Source organism: Anomaloglossus baeobatrachus, chromosome 2 (genome assembly GCF_048569485.1).
Source record: "Anomaloglossus baeobatrachus isolate aAnoBae1 chromosome 2, aAnoBae1.hap1, whole genome shotgun sequence".
In the NCBI taxonomy this organism is placed as follows: Eukaryota; Metazoa; Chordata; class Amphibia; order Anura; family Aromobatidae; genus Anomaloglossus; species Anomaloglossus baeobatrachus.
The window spans coordinates 722030161-722049761 of record NC_134354.1 but is presented as its reverse complement, the minus strand read 5'-3'; the positions used below and the strand labels follow the sequence as shown (position 1 = coordinate 722049761).

Genomic DNA, 19601 nt, shown 5'->3' with positions numbered 1-19601 from the left:
AACATGAGTACAATATTTCCACAAAATTTCATGTGTAATTGGAGTAGTTACACTGGTTTTGTTGAATGGATGCGACGCTCAGTATTTAAAGGGAACGTGTTATGTTGAACATGTTGTGGGGTCTGCAGACAGAATGTTCTACATCAGGGGGATCTTAGCAGATTATTATACAGTTTAGGAAGAAAAACTCTTTTTGTGAGTGCCATAGATTTTGCATGTGTGCAACACCTCCTTGCCACTGGGAGCCACTTTATAGCAATTCGAGGATGATGGTGGGGGGGTTCCAGCCAAATCAAATCTAACAGTGATCACCTATCTGTGGGACAGTTGTTTGCTTGTTTAGACCAGAATACTCCTTTAACTGGAACATAAAATACAGTGAAAGAGCTCTTGGTAGTGTGAGCCTAGCCATACAGACATAGGCACCAGTTCATCAAGATTAGTGATTTTTCACGCTTGTCGTGATGAGGGAGTGTGGTGGAGTCAGACACTCTTGAGTCATGAAAAAAAGTTTTCCCCTCTTCATGATTCTGGAGAGTCTTGATGAGTGGTGTGCAGTTCTGTGCGCTATGTCCACTCAGGGACTGGACTTCAGTTCCATATCAGGGGCCGGACTCAAGTCCTGCGTCAGGGGACGGATTCCAGCCGCGCTTCAGTGGCCGGGTTCCGGTCCCTCATCATGGTCCGGGCTCCGGTCCCTCGTCATGGGCCGGGCTCTGGTGCCGCGCCAGGGGCTGGGCTCCGGTGCCGCGCCAGGGAGTGGAGTGAGATTTCTGGCATAGAACATGCCACAGCTAGTCATAAATTAGACAGTTATGGCTTCATGCGCCAACCGTGACACTGTCCCAGCTCCTCCCATTTTGTCAGAGTTGGCAGAAACTGGGGTGAAAATGCCAAGCCGTAAAATTTTTCAACTCTGAGTTGCGCTAATATTTTGTAAAAACGTTGCTAAATTGGGGCCATTATTTGTAGTCAATTACAACCTAGTATTTTAAATTTTCCCCTTTATTCTTTGGTCTTGTCCATATGAAAAATTTGCTGACATACAGTGTATGGATGAAAGTTTTGACGCACCTTCATATTACACCTACTGAAGCCTTCATAACATGCCATTCTAAATCTCTAGCCATTAATATGGAGTCAGTCCCACCCTTTGCAGCTATAAATTCTTTCACTCCTCTGGGAATACTTTCTAATAGACTTTGGAGTGTGTCTTTGCCAAATCATCCAGATGAGCATTTATGAAGTCAGACACTGATGTTTGAGTAAAGGGTTAGTCTACATTCCAATTCATCCCAAAGTTGTTTCATGGTAATAAATGACAGCGGAATTCAGCTCACCCCAAGCCTCCAGGTTCTCTCTGCACCACGGACAATCGGCCGGGAAGCTGCAAGCACGTAAGATGAGATCCAGCGCAGAAAGGAAGGCACTCTTCAATATAAATTTCCATATGGTTTATTCCATGTGCACACATGCAAAAGGTAGGTACAGACAGCCCCTAAGCAGGGGAAAAATTACTAGCGACGCGTTTCGACCATATTACACAGTCTTAGTCATGTCATGTCTAAGACCGTGTAATACGGTCGAAACGCGTCGCTAGTCATTTTCCCCTCTTAGGGGCTGTCTGTACCTACCTTTTGCATGTGTGCACATGGAATAAACCATATGGAAATGTATATTGAAGAGTGCCTTCCTTTCTGCGCTGGATCTCATCTTACAAAGTTGTTTCATGGGGATGAGTTCAGAGCTCTGTGTAGCCAGTTAAAATCTTCCACACCAAACTACCCAACCATGTCTTTATGGACCTTGCTTTGTGCAATGGATCACAGTAATGATGGAACAGAAAAGGATCTTCCCCAGCTTACACCTTTAATATTGCAAAATTATCTTGTATTTCTTTGCCAGGGATGAGGTGTCTTTTTGTCAGTCTGATCCTACTGAAGTGCCAAAAAGTTAAAATGGTCATCTCTCCATTATAAAAAGTGTTTAACATAAGAAATCAAGCAAAATATGAGGAAATTGGCTGGAGAAACATAAGAATAAAATGGGGACCTCTTTTAAAGGGAACCTGTCACGAGATTTGTCCTCTACAAACTGCGGTCACCACCAGTGAGCCCTTATATACAGCATTCTAGAATGCTGTATATAAGTGCCCAAGCCGATCTATATAACTTAAAAAAGAGCTTTTATCATACTCACTCGCAGGGCGATCCGGTCCAGTGGGTGTCACTGACCTCTATCAAACTCCTTCTCTTTGCTTATCACCATCCTTCTTCTAGCTGTATGTGGATGACGCGTCCTACGTGATCTGCACAGCGGCTTCCATTGCGCTCCTGCACATGTGTACTTCTCTCTACCCTGCTGAAGGCAGATCAAATATTGTAATGCGCAGGCGCTGGCGTTCTTTGACCTTTCTCTGCTCTGTACTTTGCTCTGCCTGCAGCAGGGCAGAGAGGTGCACAGGAGTGCAATGGAGAACTGTGTGGATGATGTAGAACGTCTCACTCACACGAAGCTAGGAGGACGGCATTCGCAAGAAGATAAAAGGTGCCGGATCGAGACCAGCAACGGCCATCGGAACGGACTACCCCATAGATGAGTAGAATAAAACTTTTCTTTTATGTTATACACAGTGGCCTGGGCACTTACATTACAGTATTCTAGAACGCTGTATATAAAAGCCCACTGGTGGTGGCCGCAGCTTATAAGGGACAAATCTGGTGATACAGTAGATTCACATTACGGTATTATGCGGGCTTTGCACACTACGACATCGCAGGTGCGATGTCGGTGGGGTCAAATCGAAAGTGACGCACATCCGGCGTCACTTGCGATGTCGTAGTGTGTAAATCCTAGATGATACGATGAACGAGCGCAAAATCGTCGTCATCGTATCATCGCTGCAGCCTCCGACATTTCCATAATGCCGGGGGAGCGACAGGTACGATGTAGTTCCTTGCTCCTGCGGCAGCACACATCGCTGTGTGTGAAGCCGCAGGAGCGAGGAACTTCACCTTACCTGCCTCCCGGCTGCAATGAGAAGGACGGAGGTGGGCGGGATGTTTACATCCTGCTCATCTCCGCCCCTCCACTTCAATTGGCCGCCTGCCGTGTGACGTCACTGTGACGCCGCACGACCCGCCCCCTAAGGAAGGAGGCGGGTCGCCGGCCAGAGGGACGTCGCACGGCAGGTATGTGCGTGTAAAGCTGCCGTAGCGATAATAATCGCTACGGCAGCTTTCACTATATATCGAACGTGCGACGGGGGCGGGACTATCGCTGCAGCATCGGTAACACATTGTTACCGATGTTGCAACGTGCAAAGCCTGCCTTAGAGTTGAAGAAGGTGATATACAAGATATAATTTTGCACAAAAGAGCGAAAGTATATATTTTTTAATACATTATATTGAGTTTCAGATGGGAAAAAAAACTTTTCCTATTTTTATCTATTTTTTTCTGTATAAAATGTAAATTTAAGAGACATAGATCCTTTTTTAGTACCATACAGAAGCTGAAGAATAAAAAAGTATAATTTTGATGTAGACATTTAGCCACCAAGGCTTTGGTCATGAATGGGTTGAATGAGCTTTTAAGAGTTTTTGAACTAGCCATCAATGTCTCATCAGTGAGGGTTTCACCCCTAACAATCAGCAGAACTCAGGGGCGGAAAGGCAATATGGTCCTTTCTGTGCGGTGTAGAACTGAGCTGCTAAACGAAACACCGCAAATTACATCTCCACAATTTCGCATTTCAGATCCACGCCAGACGTTTTCTGTTACATTTGACTAAACAGGATCTTTTCCATTATTTCAGAGTTACTCGTTGGATCTTCAATGTTTTTTTCTATTATTTTTGAAATACATATTTCTTCTGATGGTTGTAACTTCTGAATGTGTAATTGTTATGCAACCTTTCCGCTTGTCAGTGTGATGGCCTCCCAGTCATCCTAAAATATCCACTTATGTCTTGGAAAATGATCTCGTGTTTGCGTGTGGTGTCTAAAATTAGTAGTTTTAGTAAAAAAAGATTTAAATGTATGCTTTCCGTTGTCATTCCAGCATGATTCCTGTCTCCGCTGCTCAAAGGGAAGCCCTGTTTGTTCTTTTTTTAAATTACTTTTTTGATTACTTTTATGTTTATTTTTTTTACTATTCAAATAGCATGGAAAGTCTGGATAGTTTTTCTGCTTTATTAAAATAAATTAAATTAAAGACATTTTGCCCATGTGAAATAATGAAATAAGACAGCCGTTTAATTTTTTAATAATTTTGGTTTATTTAAAAGTTGAATTGTAAAAACCAAGACTGGTATGTAAATAATCCAAAAATTCCTCGTGCATTTATTATATTCACATGTTGAATGTGTAAGAGATTTTAGAAAAATGGCCTTAATTATGAGCAGTCTGTGTTCCCTCACAAACTTTTTATGGGTTTTTTTTAAATATAACAAAGCAACTCTTTTGTTTTGTTGAACCTTTTGTGTTTTTTATGTTTTTGCAAGAATTGAAGAGAACCATTTTAGTTTAGTATTATTATTTTAGTATGTTACATAAATTGACACTTTCAATGACTGGAACTTTACCATGTAGATGACAGTCATGCAATGTTCTGCTCTGGATACACTTGCTGGCAAAGTGGCGTCAGACTCTGTTCACACTGCAGAGCCTGACAAGCAACAGGAGGCTTCTGGATTGTTCAGCCAGAGCCGGATGTAGGCTGGTTTAGGTTATCTGGTCTTCAGCTCTGCAGGAATTAATCCATGCAGACTGGTGAACAGGACCTAAATGCTCAGGTTGCTGATTGCCAGGTGCAGCGGTCTTTCCTATATTAACACAGCTTCCTTCCTGTTTGTGCCGATGATGGCGTCTGTGATTCCAGTCTTATTTCATCTGTTCATGGTGATCTGTGCTGCGCTTCTGAGTGGTGTGAGTGTTTCCCCGATGTGCATTACTTCCTCTCCTTTTTCTTTACTCCCCATTACAAATATTGTTTCTCCTGTGTGAATTGAGGGTTGTTTTTACGACTATTAGTTCTCTCTTGTCCGTGTCATTTTGTGGGATTCATCTTTGTGTTTCTAACCCACCTCGAGAGTGGGGGAGAGAGGAAGTAAGATCGAGGCCCATACAGGAGATAGTGCCACGCTGGGGGTTCGAACCTGGTTACCATCAAACTTACCTCCAGGATAAGGGACAGCGCAGGGTCACAAGCCTGAGGGCCAGTTTATGGGCCCCTGTCCTATCTCTATATACCCCATGACAACGACTGAAAAAAGACAATATACTTGGTATACTTGCCAAGCTAGTGCTTATGATCAAATGCCCTTACTCACTGACTTATTCCTTGATACTTTCATGCAATTAGTAGTGAAACCCCTGAAAAATTAATGCTACAGTTATTACATATAGTAGTTCAGTTTTCCATGAAAAGTTCTTTAACATTTAAAAAAAAAAAACAACCATGTAGGAATAAAATAGTGGGGAACAATGGGGAGTGAAATCTCTAACAAAGGGATAACAATACTTGTATTTATATAGCGCAAACTTAATTTTACAAATTAAGCGGAGACACATACAGACAATAAAGTCAATACAAAGTAAAACATCGTTTAACAGTTACAGGAGTCAGGACCATGTTCGCAGGCCTACAATTTACACTGAAATAGACAGACACCATAGGTAAAAGGTACTTGTTATTTCTGGTCCAGTCATTATAATAGATAGGGGCTTTCATATAAAGCTGCATGATCCAATCATCAGCAAGTATCTAAGTGCGGTTAGCAAGTGCTATTGGGTGAATGGAGGATGTGGAGATAGATGAATAGTAGGGAGCAGAATCTAATTAATATTTGGAAAGGGGGACCAGCGGAGAGTTAAGTTAGTGAGTTGAGGTGATAGGCTTGTCTAAAGAGATGTTTTTTTAAAGCACGGTTAAAAAACAGGGGAAGGGGGCCCTAGGTATTAGTCGGATCGTTTGGAGTAATGCATTCCAGAAACCTGGTGCAGCATGATAAAGTCTTGGAGATAGAGGTGTGAGGTTTGGATTATGGAGGATGTTAGTGTTAGATCAGTTGCATCACCGAGGGTGCATGTGATAGGCAGAGGTGTGAGAGGAGATATAGGGTGGTGCAGTACTGTGGAGAACTTTGTGGGCGACAATGATAAATTTGTGTTGTATTCTGATACAAATGGGTAACCAGTGCAATGGCTGGCACAAGGTGGAGGCATCGGTGAATTGGCTGGACAAAATTATGACCCAAGTAGGACAATAGAAACCTAGAACAAGTAGGCTTGCAGCCCATTCTTAGAGAAGAGTGACACTATGGATTATCACAGGGGATAAACTTATATCACGTAAACCTAGTTAGGTTGAGGGTATGCAAAAGGAGGGTATAGAACAATAAAACAAGAGGTATAGAAGGTTCACTCCATCGTATATACCTCTATCCTACATTGTATCTCACCTCGTAGCCCATACATACATAGCAAAATCCTGCAGTATATCACTCCTCAAGCCCTCCATACACAGTCCCATCCTGCAGTATATCTCTCATCTCAACCCCTACATACATAATCCCATCTTCCAGTATATCACTCTTCTCAGTCCCTTTTTACACAGTTGTATCCTACAATGTATCGCTTCTCCCAGCCCTTCTATACACAGCTACGTTGCAGTATATAGCTCCTTGCAACCCCGTCTATACATAGCCTTAACCTGCAGTATATCTTTCCTTTCAGTTTCAGCCTCCTCTATTCCATACCCTATCCTGCATTATAACTCTCCTCTCACACGCAATACACATCCCTATCTCAGTCCTTCTATACACAGCTCTATAATATATTATCTCTGGCGCCTCAAACGCTTTGTACACAGCCCTATCCTGCACTATCACTCCTCTCAACCCTTCTCAGCCCCATCTTGCAGTACATCGCTCTTAATTACTAGCACTCACTGCTACTTTCTAGTATGATCTCTTCCCTGTGATGTAGGAGGCTTTAGTGACATCATCTTTCACAGGAGCAGCTTTGTTCCAGACACATTCTAAAGTACAGTGTGTCTATGTCTGGGATTAGGTTTTGTTCTGCAGCAACTTTTAAAACTGCAAAGGGAATATCATGAGTGATCTGTACTTAGCTTTGTAGAGGTCTCAGAGCTGCTCCCTGGATAGGGCTCTTAGAGTAGAGTTGCGCCCTAGGTAGGTGTCTCAGAGCTGCACCCTGGGTAGATCTCTCGGAGCTGCGCTCTGGGTAGGGCTGTTGGAGCTGCGATCTGGGTAGGGCTGTCATAGCTGCAATCTGAGTAGGGCTGTCGGAGCTGCGCTCTGGGTAGGGCTCTCGGAGCTACACCTTGGGTAGGGCTCTCAGAGCTGCTTCCTGGGTAGGGCTCTTTGAGCTGCTTCATAGGTAGGATTCTCAGAGCTGCAACCTGGATAGGCCTCTCTGAATTGCACCCTGGGTAGGCCTCTCAGAGCTGCGCCCAGAGTAGGGCTGTTGGATCTGTACCCCAGGTAGGACTACCGGAGCTGCGCCTTGGGTAGGGGTCTCTGAGCTGCGCCTCGGGTAGGTCTCTCTGAGCTGTGCCCCGTGTCAGTCTCTCTGAGCTGCTGTGCCCTGGGTAGGTCTCTGTGAGCTGCTGTGTCCCGGGTCGGTCTCTCTGAGCTGCTGTGCCCCAGGTAGGTCTCTGAGCTGCTGTGCCTGAGGTCGGTCTCTCTGAGCTGCGCCCCGGGTTGGTCACTCTGAGCTGCTGCACCCTGGGTAGGTCTCTCTGAGCTGTTGTGCCCCTGGTTGGTCTCTCTGAGCTGCTGTTCCCAAGGTTGGTCTCTCTGAGCTGCTGATCCCCGGGTTGGTCTCTCTGAGCTGCTGTGCCTTGGGTCGGTCAGTCTGAGCTGCTGTGCCCCGGGTCGGTCAGTCTGAGCTGCTGTGCCCCGGGTCGGTCAGTCTGAGCTGCTGTGCCCCGGATCGGTCAGTCTGAGCTGCTGTGCCCCGGGTCGGTCAGTCTGAGCTGCTGTGCCCCGGGTCGGTCAGTCTGAGCTGCTGTGCCTCGGGTCGGTCAGTCTGAGCTGCTGTGCCCCGGGTCGGTCAGTCTGAGCTGCTGTGCCTCGGGTCGGTCAGTCTGAGCTGCTGAGCCCCGGGTCGGTCAGTCTGAGCTGCTGTGCCCCGGGTCGGTCAGTCTGAGCTGCTGTGCCTCGGGTCGGTCAGTCTGAGCTGCTGTGCCTCGGGTCGGTCAGTCTGAGCTGCTGTGCCTCGGGTCGGTCAGTCTGAGCTGCTGTGCCCCGGGTTGGTCAGTCTGAGCTGCTGTGACCCGGGTCATTCAGTCTGAGCTGCTGTGCCCCGGGTCGGTCTCTTTGAGCTGCTGTGCCCCAGGTAGGTCTCTGAGCTGCTGTGCCCCAGGTCAATCCAAATGGACACGTCTTTTTTTGAAAAATTGTATATAAGGGCACACAATATAGACAGACAGTGTTATTAAAAACATGTGCAAGCCACCATATTAAAAGCCAACAGGGCAGTGTGGTCAGTCAAATAATATCATCCACATGAAATATAATACAGCGGTCATGATTATATATCACAGGCTCAGTTATATCAAAGAGGATAATAATTTTTAAATTACAACACTAGTATAGCAGCTTAGAGTAGTCATACCTATATTAAATACATTAAATATGAAGACTTCATTCCATAATTCATAAGTATCACATATAGATTAGTCCTGACAGCCAGCAAAATAGTGCAATTTATTGGCATAAAGTTTTGTAGAGTAAACATGAAAGAGGTCAGTATTTTGCCTCCCGGTTGTAATTAATTTAACCAAAATAATCAGCCAAAATTGCAAACAGAGTTGCAGGCAGTCATGAATTAAACATGATTGTAGGTGTTACATCTAAAAAAGCACATCTTTACAGCCAGCAAGGGTACAGCTGATTGATATAAACAGATATAAACAATTCAACCAAATGCATGAATCTATATACGTAACCAAAGCTGTAACCAAATTAGCAGGCAGTCAGGTATACATGATTACATGTCAGAGTTGTAGATAGCAGCATAAACCATAGAATTACCATAGACACTGAGCCAAAGAATAGTGCAGGGACAATGCCCTGAATTAGATGGGGGTTAAAGTGATTGTCTGATAATACAGACCCGCTGTAGCCATAGTTCCGATTCCGACCACACTGCCCTGCACCTCGACGTGTTTCTGCTGTGACCCGGGTCATTCAGTCTGAGCTGCTGTGCCCCGGGTCGGTCAGTCTGAGCTGCTGTGCCCCGGGTCGGTCAGTCTGAGCTGCTGTGCCCCGGGTCGGTCAGTCTGAGCTGCTGTGCCCCGGGTCGGTCAGTCTGAGCTGCTGTGCCCCGGGTCGGTCAGTCTGAGCTGCTGTGCCCCGGGTCGGTCAGTCTGAGCTGCTGTGCCCCGGGTCGGTCAGTCTGAGCTGCTGTGCCCCGGGTCGGTCAGTCTGAGCTGCTGTGCCCCGGGTCGGTCAGTCTGAGCTGCTGTGCCCCGGGTCGGTCAGTCTGAGCTGCTGTGCCCCGTATCGGTCCCTCTGAGCTGCTGTGCCCCGGGTTGGTCCCTCTGAGCTGCTGTGCCCCGGGTTGGTCCCTCTGAGCTGTGCCCCGGGTAGGTCACTCGGCGCTGCGCCCCGGGTATGTCACTCGGAGCTGCGCCTGAGGTAGGTCTCTCACAGCTGCGCCCAGGGTCGGACTTTTGGAGCTGTGCCTCGGGTAAATTTATTGGACCTGCACCCTGGGTAGGCCTCTCGGAGCTGCACCCAGGGTAGGCCTCTTGGAGCTGCTCCCTGGGTAGGGTTCTCAAAGCTGCTCCCTGGGTAGAGTTTTCGGAGCTGTGCCCTGGGTAGGGTTCCCGAAGCTGCTCCCTGGTTAAGGTTCTCAGAGCTGATTCCTGGGTAGGCTTCTCAGAGCTGCTCCCTGGGTAGGCCTCTTTGAGCCACTTCCTGGGTAGGGCTGCTCGCTGACTAGGGTTATGGGAGCTGCTCCCTGGGTAGGGTTTTCGGAGCTGCTCCCTGGGTAGGGTTTTCGGAGCTGCTCCCTGGATAGGGTTTTCGGAGCTGCTCCCTGGGTAGGGTTTTCGGAGCTGCTTCCCTTGGTAGGGTTCTCGGAGCTGCTCTCTGGATAGGCATCTCGGAACTACGCCCTGTGTAGGGTTATTGGAGCTGCTGCTCCCTGGGTAGGTTTCTCGGAGCTGTGCTATTGCTGAACAGAGTGGTGTGGAGATGTGCATTGGAGCTCAGAATCAAAGATTGTACCCACTTCCTGTTCTAGCGCCTGCAGATATCCAGCCACATTCCAACAAGATGTGTGCAGCCTCGATCAACATACTTGCGTTCATGTGATCCCAAGTATGTTGAGCGAGGCTGTGCACAGTGTAAGGATTTAGAAGTCTGGAAAACCCCATTAATGTGTGTGCCCTTTTCCCTGTGATGAATTATCCTTACACGATACCTTTCACTATTATGTAGCGTTTTATTTTTGTTCCTTTTTTAGTTTTTTGTTCTGTTTTTTTTTTGTTTTGTTTTTTTAACTAGAGATTCACCCTCTAATTGAAATGAACTTTAATACTTAGACATATTACTTTTTCCTCTATTTGCTTTGTTACAAATGAATCCCTTCAATAAAGCTGTTTTGAATAAGTAAATTTATAAAAGAAAAATAAAAAAGCTGGGTGGGTACAATCCAGCAGTGACCAGTCCTGTTTAGTAATATAATAATTTAATGTTGGCTGCTATCCTACTGCAGTACGGTTTCCAAATAAACAAGTGTGATTGTACTGTTGTGAACTGTACGATATGTGCTACCCTGAAGTGGCTTTTTCTTAAATACTTTTAGCTCCGTGCCCTTTTATATTTTCCAATCTATAAATGGAATTTGTTTTTGTTTGATAATATTTATATTCTATTCTAATTGTCTTTTTTTTTTAGTGGTTTCATTTTTTTCTTATTTGTTCAACTGGTGGAAAAACCCCTCTTATATAATTTAATTTGAAAATAACATAAAAGAAATAATTTCTGAAACCGAATGTTTCCCATTTGTATATACAGTGCCTTGCGAACGTTTTCGGCTCCCTTGAATTTTTCAACCTTTCCCCACATTTCAGGCTTCAAAAATGAAGATAACAATTTTAATGTTATGGTGAAGAAACAACAAGTGGGACACAATTGTGAAGTTGAACGAAATGTATTGCTTTTTTTAAACTTTTTTTAAATAATAAATAACTGAAAATTGGGGCTTGCAATATTATTCATCCCCTTTACTTTTAGTGCAGGAAAATCACTACAGATGTTCATTGAGGATCTCTGAATGATCCAATGTTGGTCTAAATGACTGATGATGATAAATATAAGCCACCTGTGTGTAATCAAGTCTCCGTATAAATGCACCTGCTCTGTGATAGTCTCAGTGTTCTGTTTAAAGCACAGAGAGCATCATGAAGACCAAGGAACACAACAGGCAGGTCCGTGATACTGTTGTGGAGAAGTTTAAAGCCGGATTTGGTTACAAAAAGATTTCCAAAACTTTAAACATCCCAAGGAGCACTGCGCAAGCGATCATATTGAAATGGAAGGAGGACCATACCACTGCAAATCTACCAAGACCCGGCCGTCCATCCAAACTTTCATCTCAAACAAGGAGAAGACTGATCAGAGATGCAGCCAAGGGGCCCATGATCACTCTGGATGAACTGCAGAGATCTACAGCTGAGGGGGGAGAGTCTGTCCTTTGGACAACAATCAGTCGTACATTGCACAAATCTGGCCTTTATGGAAGAGTGGCAAGGAGAAAGCCATATCTCAAAGATATCCATAAAAAGTGTTGTTTAAAGTTTGCCATAAGACATCTGGGAGACACACCAAAACATGTGGAAGAAGGTGCTCTGGTCAGATGAAACCAAAATCAAACTATTTGGGCACAATGCCAAATGATATGTTTGTCGTAAAAGCAACACCGCTCATCACCCTGAACACCCCATCCCCACTGTCAAACGTGGTGGTGGCATCATCTTGGTTTGGGCCTGCTTTTCTTCAGCAGGGACAGGGAAGATTATTAATACTGATGGGAAGATGGATGGAGCCAAATACAGGGACCATTCTTGAAGAAAACCTGTTGGAGTCTGCAAAAGACCTGAGACTGGAACGGAGATTTTTCTTCCAACAAGACAATGATCCCAAACATAAAGCAAAATCTACAATGGAATGGTTCACAAATAAACGTATCCAGGTGTTAGAATGGCCAAGTCAAAGTCTTGACCTGAATCCAATCGAGAATCTGTGGAAAGAGCTGAAAACTGCAGTTCACAAACGCTCTCCATCCAACCTCTTTCAGCTCCAGCTATTTGCAAAGGAAGAATGGGCAAGAATTTCAGTCTCTCGATGTGCAAAACTGATAGACACATACCCCAAGGGACTTGCAGGTGTAATCGCAGCAAAAGGTGGCACTAAACAGTATTAACTTAAATGGGACGAATAATATTGCACACCCCAATTTTCAGTTATTTATTTTTTTAAAAAGTTTAAAATAAGCAATAAATATCGTTCACCTTCACAATTGTGTCCCACTTGTTGTTGATTCTTCACCATAACATTAAATTTTTTATCTTTTATGTTTGAAGCCTGAAATGTGAGAAAAGGTTGAAAAATTCAAGGGGGCCGAATACTTTCGCAAGGCACTGTACCAGTTCTACACCTGAAAGGGTTACTCTACTACGTTTATATTGATGCCCTATCCCTTTGAGGGTGATATCCTGAATGTCTATGGCAGCCTGATGTTCACAGTTGTGGAACTGAGCAGAGCACCTCTGTCAACTGTGTAGTGGCCACTGCCCGGTCCTACAGATCCTCTTTTATTCATTCAGTCCGTAATATTCAAGTGCATTACTACTGGCATTTTGGGTCTCATACAAGTGGTAATTAGAAATGAGCGGACCTATAGAGGTTTGGGTTCTGCGAGTCCAGACAAACTTTTTTACAGTTCAGTTATGGACTCAGACTTGACCTGAGTTTCACTTAAAGTCACTGGCAGTTTGGGTCTCATGCAGCCATAAACAGAACATTTCTGGGTGAGGGTGTGTAAGGTATCTTTTGTGTGGTGCACACTACATCTGATCATGCTGTTGTTACCCCCTGTGCGACCCGTTCAAACACTGAAAGCAGTTCACACTGGGCTGAGCCCCGACCGTACCTGAGCACAGCGATGCTTGAGCGAGTGGTTTGCATATGTCCAGCACTCTAACTCCAAACCCGAACTTTGTTTTCTTGGAAAAGTCTGAGTTCGTACCAAACACTGAACTTCAGTTTCACTCATCTCTAGTGGTAATTGGAGATAAGTGAACTGGTTTGAGTTCAGAGTTTGGGTGCGTTACATATGCAGACCACTCGAGTGAGCATCGCTGTGCTCCGGAACGCTTGGTGCTCAACCCAGTGCGAGCCTTCTGCAGTTTTTGAATGGATTTCACTCGAAGTAAACAGTGTTATCGGATGAGGTGTGCCCCCCGCAAAAAAATGGAAAAACCCCGCCCATCCTCTTTCGGAAGAAACTTGTATATGGCTAGCTGCATGTGGGCAGAAACTTGAACTGTCCAATTAGTGACTTCCATTGAGGTTCAGGTCAAGTCTGGAGCCGAACTTTACCTACAGTCCGGATGAACCCACTGAACCGAACTTTTACAGGTCCACTCATCCCTAGTGGTAATGTCGGTATCATACAGCATGTGACCAATGCTGTCACTGATTGGATGCTTACAACAAATGATAGCGAACGCTGTCAGGGCATCAGTGCTAGAGAGTAGCGTTTTGTTTATTTTATGTTTTTGCTTTTTGCCAATGTTTTTTTTTCTTTCTACTAATATTATTTATTTTTCTAATTTGTCAACCCCTTTGAAAGCTAACTTTATGTAAACTTTGTTTTTACAGTGTTTGTTTTCTCTTTTTAGGGCAAACCAGTGAAGGCAGAAGAGATATTTGTTGCTGTGAAAACATGCAAAAAGTTTCACAAAGACAGAAGTATGTTTTGTTTTCTTCTGATATAGAATGCTATTGGGTAAATTGATAGGATATATTATTATTGTTGGAAAAAAAGGGCAGTTTGTTGTCGTCTTATGTTTCACTTTCAGAAAAATAATGAAAGCCGACATCACAGTAGAAGCGATAAATCTGCACATTCATATGTAAAACCACTGTATCACAGTTCCTTGAATTATAGACTGTGTTTATAGCCGAAACGAGTCACTTGTGTACACCAACAAAGAAAATGAAAATGCTGTAATATATTTCTGCAAAAATAGTTTTCTACTTTTTAACCCCTTCCATTCTACAATATCTAAATTTAAAGGGGTTGTTTACTATTCGAACAACCTTCTCTCAATTCTTGTTTCCCCCCAATAAAGTAATTGCTCTACTCCCCTCCGACTCTATTCCAGCCATGTCAGCACTGGTTCTCCCCGTCTCATTTGACATATTTACTTCTCTCCTTTGGACAAACCAAACATCCATATTATTTAACAAGGTGGAAATATGGTCATTGAGAAGGTGATAGTGGTTAAACCGTTTAAAGTACCACTCCAGCTTTTTTTTTTTTTTCATGCACTAAAGTGGTGCTCTTAATCTAAAGTCCCTGCCCTTACTTATATATACATGTGATCTCTCCCCCCAGCATCTTCGGTCCCACAGTGCCACATTGTGACTGTAACTTCTAACTTGCCAGAAGTCAGAGTTTACATCACAAGTTTTCAACGCAAGTCTATGAGAGGCAGAACAAGCTCATAAGAGTGACCTCCGGCGTGCTCCATGAAACACTGGAACAGCCAGCAAGTCACAAACTACAGAAGACCAATCAAAATGATGCTGATAACAGGCACAGACACCCGGTGTTCGATATGAACCCTGAACTTTAGGGTACGTGCCCGCTATCTGTTTACAACATTTTGGATGCAGAGTGTTTTCGCTGCTTCCAAAACACTGCATTGTACAGTACAAGCACAGTGGATGGGATTTCTAGAAATCCCATGCCCACTGTGCGTGTACGGCCTGTAGTGAAAAATGACCTGCAGTGCAGCTTTCCTGAGTCGCAGCATGTCAATTCTTTGCTGTGGAGTCACAAGCATCCTCCATAGGGAGAACACAAGCGAGAGACCGCAGCGCACTGAACCCTGATCGTGGGCATGAGCAGCTGCAGTCTCCTGCGGAGGAGACTCGTGGCCCCGCAGAGGGTTCTGATCGTGGGCACGTACCTTTACAGTTGGTGTTTGCTTATCCCTACTTGGGAATAGATTTTACATGTAATGATAAATTTGTGTTGCCCGCAGGCACCACTGTATATGGTTCTTGGTAGCTTACATTTTCCAAATGGAATTGAACAGTATCCAATGTACTATGAAGCTCCTTGTATTGGAGGGAGAATTCTACCATTTGTACATCTTCTATCCAGGAAATTTGCAGCTTTGCGTCAACAAACAGAGCTCCAATTGCTATATAGATATGTCATGAAGTTATGCCATACTGTATTTTGGACCTAAAAAAGGCAAAAGACATATAAAATAATGGCAAGTTACTTACAGGACACTGTTCTATTTTATATTTACAGTGGGTACGGAAAGTATTCAGACCCCTTTAAATTTTTCACTCTGTTTCATTGCAGCCATTTGGTAAATTCAAAAAAGTTCTTTTTTTTTTCTCAGTAAAGTACACTCTCGCCCCATCTTAACAGAAAAAAACAAATGTAGAAATTTTTGCAAATCTGTTAAACAAGAAAAACTATAATATCACATGGTCATAAGTATTCAGACCCTTTGCTCAGACACTAATATTTAAGTCACATGCCGTACATTGCCTCGTGATCCTCCTTGAGATGGTTCTTCAACTTCATTGGAGTCCAGCTGTGTTTTATTAATCTGGTCAAACTTGATTTGAAAAGGTGCACACCTCTCTATAGAAGACCTCACAGCTCACACTGCATGTCAGACCAAATGAGAATCATGAGGTCAAAGGAACTGCCCAAGGAGCTCAGAGACAGAATTGTGGCAAGATTTGTTTCATTGCAGTCATTTGGTAAATTCAAAAAAGTTTTTTTTCTCTTCTCATTAATGTACACGCTGCACCCCATCCTGACAGAAAAAAACAGAATTGTAGAAATTTTTGAAAATTTATTAGAAATGAAAAACTGAAATATTACATGGTCATAAATATTCAGACCCTTTGCTCAGTACTGAGTACAAGCATCGTTTTGAGCTAATACAGCCTTGAGTCTTCTTGGGAATGATGCAACAAGTTTTTCACACCTGTCTGAGCAGAGGGTCTGAACACTTATGACCATGTGATATTACAGTTTTTCTTGTTTAATAGATTTGCAAAAATTTCTACATTTCTGGTTTTTTTTTTCCTGTTAAGATGGGGAGAGAGTATCCTTTACTGAGAAATAAATGAACTTTTTTGAATTTGCCAAATGGCTGCAATGAAACAGAGTGAAAAATTTAAAGGGGTCTGAAGACTTTCCATACCCACTGTACATTCTATATTAACCTACAGTATGTGACGTGTTGTATATATTGTATAATTTGTAGTGAATAACACTTCATCCTATATTGTATTTTTTCAGTACCTGTTGTGAAACAGACTTGGGAAAAAAGTGCTGTGCACCTTGAATACTATAGTGACTTTGCCGAACCCTCAATTCCTACAATCGACCTTGGAATTCCAAATGTTGAAAGAGGTAAAATTACACATTGTCCATTCATTGATGCTTATGTAAAATCACTCTTCTGTGTTATAAGCAGAGGGTGAAGTTGTATTTTATGTTATAGAAGCCCTCCCAAGAAGCTTTGTATTCATTAAATCTCTGTATGTGCCTGTAATGTAGTGTCAGTGTGTTAATATACTCTCCTACTGACACTTTCTCCGGTGTCTGGAGCTGTTCTGCTCCTCTTCTTAGCGGCATATCAACTCTGCAGATTCTCCAGGTCACGCTCTGCATGACTCAGAATATTACAATGTAAAGGCCGCCTTATACACTGCAATATCGGTACCGATATTGCCATCGTGCGTACCCACCCCCATCGGTTGTGCGACACGGGCAAATCTCTGTCCGTGTCGCACAACATCGCCCGGACCCGTCACACTACTTACCTTCCGTGCGACGTCGCTGTGACCGGCGAACCGCCTCCTTTCTAAGGGGGCGGTTCGTTCTGCGTCACAGCAACGTCACAGCAGCGTTACTGAACCGCCGCCCAATAGAAGCGGAGGGGCGGAGATGAGCGGGACGAACCTCCCGCCCACCTCCTTCCTTCCGCATTGTGGCCGGGAGGCAGGAAAGGAGAGGTTCCTCGTTCCTGCGGTGTCAAACGGAGCGATGTGTGCTTCCACAGGAACGAGGAACAACTTCGTTACTGCTGCAGTAACAATATTTGAGAATGGACCCCCATGTCGCCGATGAGCGATTTTGCACGTTTTTGCGACGATGCAAAATCGCTCATAGGTGTCACACGCAACGGCATTGCTAAAGCGACCGGATGTGCGTCACAAAATCCGTGACCCCAACGAGATCGCTGTAGCGATCTCATAGCGTGTAAAGCCCGCTTAAGTCAATAAAGCGTCAGGACAAGGCACCATAGACTTACGTTGTAAAATAAACTTCCGGCTCATATGCATAGAGCATAGAGTGATCTAGAGAGTCTGAAGAGCACATCACTGAGAAGAGGAGCAGAGCGGCCTTGGACACCGGAGAGCGCAGCGGTGACATCACTGAGAAGAGGAACAGAACAGCGCTGGACATTGGTGAGAGCAGCGGTGACATCACTGAGAAGAGGAGCAGAGCGGCGCTGGACACCAGAGAGAGCAGCCATAGGTGAGGATATTGATACACTCACACTAGGTTACATGCATATATACAGACATTTAATTAATAAAAACTTCATGGTAGGGCTTCTTTAAATGGGTTGTCCACTTTATTTTTAGTTTCACGTATATGTTGAGCAGAGGACTTTGTTGCAGGTTCTCCTCCTTCCTCACAGACTGCACAGTTCTCCTGTCCACACAATGGTTGCTGTTGGAGGAAGTTTTGAACCAACCTTCAATTGAAAAATTATTTAGCTGCTTTTTACTCGGAGGAGGCTAGTGTTATACTCCTCCATCAGCAGATTCTTTCAGGAACTTTACAGTCTGTGCTTAGCCAATTGCTGGAACGCATGCTAAAGAGAATGAATTGAGAGAACCTATTTGAAAACTATTCTGAAGAGTCCCATCATGTTTTTAGCATTTAGTTTTGTATAGTTTGATAACATTTCTTATGCTGCTTGTTATATTTCTTGTGCCAGTTCAGCTAGGTTGTATCAAGTAATACTCAATAGGTGATTGTGGATTTATTTGAAATATCCAGAAATTAAATGGGCACAAATGTTTTGGTCAGGCGACCTTCATCCGTGTGCAGACATGTTTAATTATCACTCCATCAGGATGTTAGAGCGCTGTGTGCAGACCGCGGCATCCACCACTGATGTAATAGGTGTTTTGTACTTGTTTCATTTCTGTATTTTTAAAGTAAATTGAACAAAATCGCACATTGCGGGCCAAGTATTGCTTGATACGACATATGGGTTTTGAACCTACTTGTGCACCACCCTGCCAGAAGTGCTGTGCTATCCCGAAGTTCTGCTGAGTTGTCACATCCTTCCTGTGTATTTGCAATGGGGTTTCATTAAAACATTTCCAGTTTCATCTATAACCTATGTGTGTTGCTCTGTCTACTGCTGGCTGAAAAACAAATTAAAGAAGCCCTACCATTTATTTTTTTCTGCATAAACGTGTATATCTGTACGTATCACTCCCCACCTACTAGAAACTCCTGCAACCTCACCAATATAAAAATCTGTTCCCCTCTCACCCACTCCACCGCTCCTTTTCTATGGATCGCTCTGGAATGCTGGTTAAGTCTGTAATGAACTGCACATCATTCACGACCTCTTTACATCCAGCAATCTATCCTTCCTGGGCCTCACCGAAACATGGCTGACATCCTCCAACACTGCCTCCCCTGCTGCGCTGTGCTACGGTGGCCTTCACTTCACCCACACTCCTCACCCGAGCAATAGACAGGGTAGAGGAGTGGGTCTCCATCTTTCTAACAACTGCCGCTTTAACCCAATCCCACCTCTACCCTGCCTTATCCTCCCTTCTTTTGAAGTGCACTCTGTCCGCATCTTTTCTCCCCCCTGCCTCCAAGTGGTCGTCATATACTGACCCCCAGGCCCGGCCAAAGCCTTCATTGAACAATTTTCTGCCTTGCTTATGCACTTTCTCTCTGCTGACGTTCTCACTGTCATCAGCCTCCTTTGAGGAGGATATTTTTAGAATGGTTTTTAGAATGGTGTCACTTTTGGGTATTTTCTGTCACATAGGCCTCATAGTCATTTCAAATGTGGTGTGGTGCCTAAAAAAAAATTGTTTTATAAATTTTGTTGGAAACATGAGAAATTGCTGATTAAACTTTTAACTAGTGATGGGTGAACCTGGACTGTAAAATGCCAGATCTGCGCAGTTTCAAAAGAACCCGAGCACCAACCCCAGGCCCCGAGTTCTCAGGGAATGCCAGGTAACGATATGAA

The 19601-nt window shown here is 44.2% G+C and overlaps 1 protein-coding gene across 2 annotated transcripts in view; it reads left to right on the top strand.

Annotated features, from left to right (window-relative positions):
• Positions 1 to 19601, top strand: part of B3GLCT (beta 3-glucosyltransferase) — a 571051-nt gene that overhangs the window by 502810 nt on the left and 48640 nt on the right. For both annotated transcript variants that reach the window (XM_075337354.1, XM_075337355.1), the window contains exons 10-11: positions 13941 to 14010; positions 16601 to 16714. In XM_075337354.1, the coding sequence (XP_075193469.1) occupies positions 13941 to 14010; positions 16601 to 16714 (184 nt within the window). The remainder of the gene's footprint in view (positions 1 to 13940; positions 14011 to 16600; positions 16715 to 19601) is intronic.